At 39.5% G+C, this 10,028-nt stretch overlaps 2 protein-coding genes across 5 annotated transcripts; both read left to right on the top strand.

Moving 5' to 3' along the window:
* The first annotated feature begins 1,657 nt into the window (after positions 1-1,657).
* pwp1 (PWP1 homolog, endonuclein) lies at positions 1,658-7,031 on the top strand. Of its 4 annotated transcripts, XR_011599196.1 has the most exons (16): positions 1,658-1,810; positions 2,396-2,454; positions 2,643-2,818; positions 2,929-3,014; positions 3,181-3,277; positions 3,412-3,522; positions 3,764-3,894; positions 4,118-4,188; positions 4,304-4,400; positions 4,511-4,572; positions 4,654-4,765; positions 4,989-5,079; positions 5,594-5,715; positions 5,847-5,952; positions 6,098-6,351; positions 6,962-7,031. XR_011599196.1 is itself a non-coding variant. In XM_070928865.1 (15 exons), exons 1-15 carry the CDS (start codon positions 1,745-1,747, stop codon positions 6,190-6,192), a joined length of 1,482 nt encoding a protein of 493 aa, XP_070784966.1. In that variant the 5' UTR covers positions 1,658-1,744; the 3' UTR covers positions 6,193-6,723. The 4 variants fall into 4 exon arrangements, 3 of the variants coding, with proteins under 3 accessions (XP_070784966.1, XP_070784967.1, XP_070784968.1); XM_070928865.1 differs by lacking the exon at positions 6,962-7,031 and having other exon boundaries at positions 6,098-6,723; XM_070928866.1 differs by lacking the exon at positions 6,962-7,031 and having other exon boundaries at positions 2,643-2,833; positions 6,098-6,723.
* On the top strand, positions 7,020-9,279 carry mrpl42 (mitochondrial ribosomal protein L42). The gene is made up of 5 exons (XM_070928868.1): positions 7,020-7,111; positions 7,593-7,641; positions 7,916-8,000; positions 8,327-8,490; positions 9,155-9,279. The coding sequence occupies exons 1-5, from the start codon at positions 7,033-7,035 to the stop codon at positions 9,198-9,200; spliced, it is 423 nt and encodes a 140-aa protein (XP_070784969.1). The 5' UTR covers positions 7,020-7,032; the 3' UTR covers positions 9,201-9,279.
* The last annotated feature ends 749 nt before the right edge of the window (positions 9,280-10,028 follow it).

Raw genomic sequence — 10,028 nt, 5'->3', positions numbered from 1 at the left:
GTACGCGTCTACATCACTGCAGCAAGATGAGAGTTAAAACCACTGGAGGCCAGCAAAAAGATTTCCCAAAACAAGTTTTTTACTGGCAGTGCATAACACACACAGTGTCTCCCTTAATCTGATCATGGATCTGATCAGAGCTGGAAACATAGCTTATCAGCTGCAGTAATGCAAGTACAGAACCTCATAACCACTAACCATACACTATACAATAACCATATTTGTGAATCTACACCACTCAGCTGCTAAACATTAGCTTCATAAAGATAGCATCCATTGCATATCATTTTACATTTTAAAGTTGAATCTTATGCAAATGTATTATGCAGTACAGACAGGGAGGACGTAAATGGACTCAGACTGCATTACAGAGTATATTACTTTTTGTGTAGACAGTAATGTGCCCACAAAGATTGTACACAAACTGTTTCACCAACAATAAATCTTAGGTGATCACAAACGTCAAAGCTCTACTGATCCACAGAAACAGAGCCTTCAAGAGGAAGACAACAAGAACAACCACAGCGCTGAACAACTCGAGGGAGGTGTGGAATGGCATGAGTGCCATCACAGGCTATAAAGTTAATAACAGCATTGAAAGGGGCCTGAAAAAAGCCAACAAGCTAAACTGGTTATTCAGTAGGTTTAACAAGGAGGCTGCTGTCTGCTTTCACAACTCCTTTCTCAAGTTCATCCACCAGTGTCTCCTTCCTACAGCAACTCCACAGCCCTCAACCTCAGACCAACTGACCATCACAGCTGATGGCATCAGCCAGACGGGTCCAGGGGTGTGCTGCTCAGCTGTGACTGGTCTTCACATCCCACTACACCCCACGACTACAGACCGGTGGCGCTGACCACCTGTGTCATTAAATCCCTGGAGGAGGTCATCATCTTCATGCTCCACTGAGCCTACCTGGACATAGAAATACTTTATTGATCCCCAGGGGGAAATTATACAATATATTGTATAAATGTATATGATCTTATGATCTAATCTTATTTTGCTCATGTTAGGCCAATGCATCGGCTTTTAAAGGAATAGTTATCTTTACTCTACCGCTTTTTTTCTTTTATGGTGAAACCACATGAAAGACTGACCAAGCTAACACACAGGATGCAATGTAGCCACGTCAGTGTTGCATCTGTGTTACTACTACTGGAACTACTGGCAAACAGCTTACAATATTACACAAGTAATTCATTAGCTCTCAAAACTAAAATGTTTCAAAAAATATTTGTAACTGTTGAAACTCATGTTTCTCATATAAAGTCTTACTCATTTAAAAATGATTTCTAATACAGTTCAAAAGAAATACTTTTCTGTCATCTGTGTGTTTTGTTAAATTCTGTTCAGAAGTTTTCTTAAGAAAGGGTAATGGGATTTCTTGGATAGTTTTTCCTTCACAGAAGCTGCCGAGGTGCCCTTTAGCAAGACAAATCTCAGGTGCTCTCTGAAGCTGCTTAGTGTTGTACTTTTACAGGTACTTGTAAATGAAATTAAAACATTGTACAATATTTTAAAAGACCTAGCATTAAAGCGGTCCAGTATGCTTGTGATTTTAAGTCATTTTTGATCAGGCATTTCAACGCTCATTGGACGCAATCTTGATGCGACACAGGACCCATTTTAACTCACATGTACGCCCACTGTGTACACGCCTGACGTGTGGCAGTTTGGACAGCTAATACACGTTTGTAGATTTTATTGTATTTGATCGATAAACCACACGGTTTCTCCAGAATGAGTTCCCAGATTACTTGTGTCGGATGGGTGGCCAGAGGCGTTTCCAAGGAAAGCCCGGACAAAGTAAGCAACATGTTGGGCTAAGCTAGCTAACGTTAGCTGGCCGAAGGCTAATCTGTCAACATGGCAGACACATTGTGCTGCTATACTAATTTAAATGACCACATTTCTGAGGATTTTGGCTGTAATTTACATATCTGGGTGGCTTTACAGATAATGCTTAACTTCAGACTGTCTGTAATATAATGTAACGCATAATGTGTAGTAACAATAGTTGTAGCTAATTTGGCTAACTAAATGTGTTTTTGCAGACCTTAACTTTCTGATAATTGTACATTTTAATGAAGTAATTGAAAATATCAGGCAAATGGGAAGTCGGCACAAATGACAAGAGAAATGTTTGTGTTGTAGAAGTGGAACAATTTACAAACCTGTAGTAGATAACATAACAAGTTGTGTTTAAAGTACAAATGATGCTAGTATTGCAGCTACGTTTTGAAAAATGCAATTAAACCTGTGCAAGTAACGACATTTTAATTCTAATTTACCATTTAATAAACTTGGGGGTAACGTGTAACTTTCGTGCATCTGCTCAGAGGTTGAGACCCTTATCAACTTGTCTAAGCCACTTTTTAAATTTCATTTCAGGTTGAGTTGAGCCAAGAGGAGCTACAGCGCATCATTGCTGAAGCAAAACAGGAGCTGGGGTATGTTAAAACAGACATTACTGCCTTCTAGAGTCTGTGCCTCTGTTTTAGCTCTTGGTATTGTCAAAATGTTCAAATGTCAGTCAGTGAGTTTGGAATAAAAATAAAATATTACTGTTCTTCTTTGAATAGCCAAACAGCTGAAGTCATGTTTCTTTGTTTTGTTTTGATCTACTCTGCTGAATTAGGGAACTAGCAGCTGAGGATGAAGAAGAGGAGGATGAAGGCATTGCTTGTGAACAGGATCCTAAGAGTAATACAGAGGATGTTGCTGAAGTTCCAAAGGATGAGAATGAAGAAGGAAAGGAGGAAGATGACGAGCTAGCAGAGTACGGCCTGGATAAATATGATGAAGAGGATATAGGTGTGTTTATGTACAGTATGTGTGTTCTTTGGTGTGAACTCATTCCTGTTGTGTCTTTTTAAACATAGCAAAGAGTCTGACCCACTATCTACTCTTTGTCTTCAATTTAGTGACCACTAGTCTCGGCGACAGTCTGGCTGGGCTTACCGTATTCAGCTCTAATGAAGAGGATCCTTACATCACTCTCAAAGACACAGTGAGTGCCCTCATTAATTACATTCCTACAGATTCAATAAAGTCCCACTTTAAGTAGCACCTGAAGCCTGACATCAACCACAAACGTGTCGCTGTGAAATTTCTGACAAACTCGATGCCATTAAACCTGCGAAAAAGTTAACTTTTAGCTTTGTTCCTCCCTCTAGGACCAGTATGAGCGGGAAGACTTCCAAATCAAGCCCAGTGACAATCTCATCGTGACAGGCCGGGCAGAGAAGGACTGCTGCAATCTGGAGATCCATGGTAAACCTCTTCATATGTGACGTGACGAGATAGCGAATAGTCTGAAGATGTGTTGACTACGACTCCCCTCTCCAAAACATTTATCTCCTCTCCTCAAATATATATTATTTAATGACCTATCTCTTGCTTTACAGTCTATAACTCGGAGGAGGACTCTCTGTATGTTCACCATCATATTCTGCTGCCAGCTTACCCGCTGTGTGTGGAGTGGCTAAACTTTGACCCCAGCCCGGGAGAAGGACACGGTACGAATATTCAAATTCATCAAAAATTGTGCCTTGTCTTGACGAAGCTTTAGAAAAAATCCTGTTCCTTTCCAAACCAGGCCTCGAGGCATTTTAACTTCTATGATGCCACATGTCAGTTAAGCCTGACGTTCACTTAACAGTAATGAACTCCTCACAAAAGTAGTTCTAAAAATTATGCAAGTATCTAATTGTATATTTAACATGCCGCTGTACTTACCTCTGTGTTTCCTCACTACAGCTAACTATGCTGCTGTGGGCAACATGACTCCTCAGATCGATGTGTGGGACCTGGATGTGGTGGACTGTTTAGAGCCAGCCTTCTCCCTGGGGAGCAAAAAGGCCTCCAAGAAGAAAAAGAAGAGCAAGAAGGTACAAGCCTGTTGTTATACTGTCTTATACAAGCATCTGTATGGTGAGAGTGGAGTCTGTAAGTCCGTAACTATGCCAAGGTTTTGTAAGAGTTTGTTGACTTGATAATGGAAATTATTGGAAATGGAATCATTTTCATGGTTTTTAGGAGCTTTTTATGTTTTATTTCCTGCTTTGTTAAATATCATTAACACATTGCTCACATTGTTCTTGTGGATGCCAGGGGGCAGCAGCAGAGCCAGTCAAGGGCCACACGGATGCAGTGCTGGATTTATCCTGGAACAAACGGATCAGGTCGGTATTCTGAGGCCTTGGAGCATTCACTGATATATTTCGATATAGGATTAAGAGTAATCAATAGTTATACAGATTTTGTGACCTTAAAACAAATCCACCTTCTCTTGCTTAGAAATGTGTTGGCCAGTGGATCAGCAGATGACACAGTTATCTTGTGGGATCTTACTCAAGGCAAACCAGCCACAACTCTGAGCAGGCACACTGATAAGGTATTCAGTGAGAAAAAGAATTAAGCTGGATGTAATTGTGTATATTTGGTATTACATCCTCAGCGTTTGCAGGCTTCGGCTTCTGGAAAATAAAATCTTTTGTCTTTCAGGTTCAGACGTTATCATTCCACCCATTTGAGGCACAAACACTGATCTCAGGATCATATGACAAGTAAGTGTAATCTGGTATAGAACGAGATAAAAGGAGTTTCACATTCACAGTGAGTTGGAAGCTGACATTTTCTGTCTTCAGGACAGCTGTCCTGTATGACTGCCGCAGTCCAGACAACAGCTATCGGACCTGGAGGTTTAGTGGTCAAGTGGAGCGTCTAGTCTGGGACCACTTTTCACCGTGCAACTTCCTGGTAGGTGCTCAAATTCTTCTGCTCCATTTTAAAGGAAATAATCAATGGACAACATGTTTATGCAGCAGCGATCAGCAGTTTCATTTCCTTTTAGAACTTGTAGCAAATGATAATTACAACTATAGCTGTTGTGTTGTCATTGTGCGATAAACCTTGTTTTTGCCTCTTCTGCTGATTCTTTCACAAGCTCTGCGGTTAACTGGAGGTTGTGGTTATGTTTCAGGCCAGCACAGACGACGGATTTGTCTACTGTCTGGACGCTCGTGCAGATAAACCTGTTTTTACACTCAGGGCTCACGATGAAGAAGTGTCAGGTAGGCAGAAATGTGTGTGTGTGTGTGTGTGTGTGTGTGTGTGTGTGTGCGCGATCAATGGAGGAAAAAATTCCACCATGAAAAAAAAGATTTGCTTTGACTCCAGTCGTTTCCAGTCGTTGTATCGGTGCAGTGTATTCATAGTTTAAACAGCACGAATGATTTAGCACTTGTTCCTCTGCACTATGTGGTGAGACACGAGGAACATAGGGAGGATGACGGCATGGGTTAACATTGTTGGTACATTCCAGAGAAATGAGGGGAAACTTGAGGCTGCTTTATTTTCAGTCCAACTTTGAAAACATTTTGATGAACCCAGTGAGTAACACCCACTCCAGCCATCAGGGGTCTTTCTTCTTATATGTTTTCCACCATGTAATTTGCATGTAAGCATATGAGAGTTCAACTTTAACTAACTAAGTGTTTTAGGTTTATTTCATGATGGGCCTAATGTGTTTTAAAGGAACATTGACAATAAAAAAAACATATCTGAATTTCTTGAACATTCCTACAGGTTTGGATCTTAGCAGCCAGATTAAAGGATGCCTGGTCACCTCGTCAGCTGATAAACACGTTAAGATTTGGGACATTTTGGGGAACAAACCCAACCTGGTGCACTCCCGGGATATGAAAATGGTAAGAACTCGCATATACGTTCGATTTTTTGATTCTTTGGTGAAAGTTTGTTGTAGAGGTATTAAGCCATGTCAAAGACGTTTGTGGTTGTTGAAGGAGTTATAACAACTTCCTTTCCCACCTGTGAACAGGGTGTGCTGTTCTGTGCTTCATGCTGCCCTGATATGCCCTTCGTCTATGCCTTCGGGGGACAGAGGGATGGCTTGCGAGTTTGGGATATAAGTGATGTTGCAGCAGGTATAGTTTACACTGAACATGTTTGGTTGTTTGTTTCTTTCCTTTGTTCTTTACGTCACACAATTTGGGCTGTTCATTGAAATCATTAAAAAGTTGTTAAATTAATAATTCTCACATGGTATTGTGATTGTTTGTTTGCGTTTAGTGGCTGAGGTGTTTGGCAGTCGAGAGCGTCTGGTGGTGAACATGGGATCAGAGGCATCCAGCACTGCAGCCACAGCAGAGATGGAAGTCTCCTAGTGAAGCTGCTTTGGGTGCATCAACAAACTGTACAAACTGAGCATCCCTGGAAACATATCGAGCTGCTCCGCCTGTTGCTGTGTTCCTCCATAGTGCAGCGCTTAGTTCATGGGGAAAGGATTGGAAAAAATGAAGCTGCATTCATGAAGGATTTGAAAGGTTGGCCGGAATACAAACTGGACAGCACCTGAAAAACGTACACAGATAACAACAGTGGCTTTGCATACTCAAAGACAAGAAAGAAAAGACAACAACATGCTTCTTATATTCGTATTGAATATTTCCAGGAATTTATTTTTGATTTGTAAGGGGGAAGCAGTGATTCAAATATTTGAATTACTCTGTTTGACTTGCTTATATTTCTTTGAGATCTTTTTAATTTTGCATTTCACTGTACATTTACAAATGTAATATGCTACTAAGGCTATTTTCACATGAAAATGTGTAATTTACATTGTGATATTGCATACCTGGCATTCCTGGTAATAATGAAAGGTGAAATTAAATATTAAAAGAAGCCTGTGTACTCAACATCTGGTCAAAGTATTGAAAAAGAATAGTCTCTTTTAAAATGCTGTATATTCAATAAATAAATACAGTTTATAAAATGTATAAACCTTCTTCTGTTCTTTGAAATCTGCAGCCTTGCAGATGGCTGATGATAAAAATTAATAATGGACTAGTGTGTAGTTTAACAGTTATTGAAAAATAATGTAAAATGTTAGGATTTTCTTTTTTTATAACTAGTATGTGTTGGTCGTTTGAATAGCGGAACAGAAGTGAGTGGGACTGAGTGCTCAGACGGAACTATTATGGTGACGCACACCTGAAAATAACAGCATGGCGTCGGGTCATTTGTGCAAGCTACACAGTCTCCTAACTCGACTTTCTAACGGCACCACACTACGACGGGCACAAAGTAAGTTCTGTTTATCCATTTAACGAGGTATTTGTTGGGCGTGTTAGATTATCTTTTATAAACTGTCTAACGCAACGACGGTGAGAGTGAAAGCTAACGGCGCTAACCTTGACAATGTGTTTAGTAGGGAAACACTCGGATGTGGTTAAACCGTATTATCTGTAACATAAAACTAAATAGGAATATCCCTATTTACAGTACAGAAGAGTGCGTTATTTGATGAATGTGTTAAGTAAAGTAAATTAGACACAGCAGCTTTCAGTATCCTCTGGTCAACTAACCATGTTGACTTGTTAGCAGGTGTTATGACTTCTTGGAGAGACGTCAAATCCAGACTTGACGGTTTAAGATCATATTAACAACATTCAAGGCGGTCTGCAGTGGATTTATGCTTTCAAATGGGACGCTTGATTTCTAGCTAAGAAGCTTAAACTTGTCAATTTTTCCTGTTGATTGCTTAATGTCTGTGTGTCTGTTGCAGCATGTTTGGTGCCAGTGCGACAGAAGTCTGGTGTCACTGGTGCTAACTGGTATGTTAAGAGTTTTAATTCAAAATAAAGTTAAGTATTTAGTCTAGCTATGCCGCTAAGATGCATTTATCCCCTGATATGAAAATTTTAATGAGTAAATAGTACTTTTTTAGAAAACACTCAATTATTAACCTTATTGATGAATGAAGGAGAGGTAAACTAAGAGAAATAGAGTAGTTATGGAAGGGAAATATTACCCAGGATACTTCGTAAGTAAATGTTACATGTGCATAATTGTGATCTGAGCAATAACCCTGCAATTTCTTGAATTTAGTGATGTAGAAATCGGCGTGACTTCAGATGGGAAAACCATAGTGTGCTACCATCCCACTGTCGACATTCCCTATGAGTTTACCCAGGTAAGAGAGTGCTTTCTAGTCTCATAAATATCAGTTTGTCAATTGACTGCTCAGATGATCTCCTTGATTAGGACTTTTTCCACCAGAGAGAGAAATCAGAGACATATGACTAATTTTTTCAAGATCTTTGTCCTTTAAACTTCAACTTTGAAGAACGCTTATGAGGCTTTTGGCACAGCGTGAAGCAACACACTATAGTACTGAACACATGACTGCATACTGCTGTCACAGATGTATATCAGTATCAGTACAAAAAGACTGGAAATAAACATGTATTTTTAAAATATGTAAGAGGGAACATTACTCATGACAGTAAACCTTTGCAGCCTATAGAACGGCCAGACCCCCTGACTAACCCGGTTGAGACCCACGACCAGGTTTTAAAGGCCCACCTCAGCAAGGAGGTGCTGAAGGACAAAGAGGGGCCCACTATAGAGGAGCTGAGCAAGATGTTTTTCACCACCAAACACCGCTGGTATCCAGTAGGACAGTAAGTACACAAATAACACGCAGCATTGACAAAGGCTGGCTTTATAATACATTTTCACCCATGGTGTCATGTTTTTGCATTTACAGTAGTAATCTCTCATTGCAAATGAATTGCTGCTACGTCTTTTGAGGTTAGCAAGGTGCCCAGTTGATTCAATGTATCTGCAGTAGAAGATGAGTGCCAAAAAAGACTCGAGAAAAAAGTGGAGCCTGTCTTGCTATATCAGTTGTCAGTCTAGCTGACACCTGATCTTGTCACTGACAAGCTGGAGTTTGGAAACGAGAGGTCTGCGAGCTCCTCTCCTCGGATCAAAAGGTAGCAATAAGAAGAAATGGGTTACTTTTTCTCCTGTCTAAGCATTTATTTGTCTACCTTGGTAACCCACTGGATCTTTGAGTAGTTATTCTCTTTGCAAAATAATAATATATAATATGGTTGTCTGGCCTACATCCGGACTAGATCCAGCACTTTGATAAGGACTCTTTGTGTCTTCTTGTAGTCCTTTTTTTTCTTTTTTCATTCCTCCACTGCACCATGAAGTTGTGTCCCTGAAGTATATAATTGTGAAGCAGAATGTGAGAGCTGAACGACAATATGCCAACCCTTCAAAAATCCTTCTGTTGGTGTTGAAAAAATGAATTCCCTTCTGTTTCACTGTTCACAGGTACCACATGAGACGCAGGAAGAAGGATCCCCCAAAGGACAGATAGTTGAAGGCCAAAGTTACGAAACTGAAAATGATGTCTGTGTTATTGTCCCAATGATGTATAATAAACTGTTGAATATTAAGTCAGTTGTCATGAGTTTTTGAGTCAGTGCTGCTACAATGGAACAATTATATGTCTTTGAAATCATACCTGTATTTTGTTTGGTCTACATCCTTAGGATTTTTGTATTTTTGTGTAGAGTTTGCTGAGCTTTAAGATGCGTTCATATTTTTTAATGATGTTTTGTGACATTTAGTTTACAGACAGTCAGTGGTTTATATAGGATTCAATTGATTAAGATATTTGCTACTAGATTGTTCTTTTAATTCTTAATGTTCATGTTGCAGAAGTGAAACATGTATCCATGAGAGAGTCAGCCATCAGTGCAAGTTAAAAGCCATATTAATAATTGATTAGTCTAATTAAAATAAATGCATCATGAACAACAATTAAGAGGTCTTACTGTGCCAACAAGAAAAATATACTAACCTGAATTTCTCTTTTGATAGTAAACACTTTGGTGCTTCTGCCTACAGCTGCTTCACAGTAAAAACTTTTCAGTAAAGGAGCGTCAATGGTATACAAATACATTGTGCAAAATACACATGTTTGCTTATTCACACTAAATTAAACTATACAACAGATGGACCCCCACACGGAGTGACAATATTAAATATTTCCAAGCTTTTTCCATTTTATGGGCAGCACAGACAGACCTGATCATACTGTACCCATACTTGCATCTTTATATTAAAAAAGATTGTTCTCACTGATAGACCATGGTCTCACCACTGAGTGTGTATATAATATATTTATTTTTATGTCTAACAT

Source organism: Enoplosus armatus, chromosome 22 (assembly GCF_043641665.1).
Source record: "Enoplosus armatus isolate fEnoArm2 chromosome 22, fEnoArm2.hap1, whole genome shotgun sequence".
Lineage (NCBI taxonomy): Eukaryota > Metazoa > Chordata > Actinopteri > Centrarchiformes > Enoplosidae > Enoplosus > Enoplosus armatus.
The sequence above is the reverse complement of the archived record's forward strand: the minus strand, read 5'-3'. Positions and strand labels throughout refer to the sequence as shown.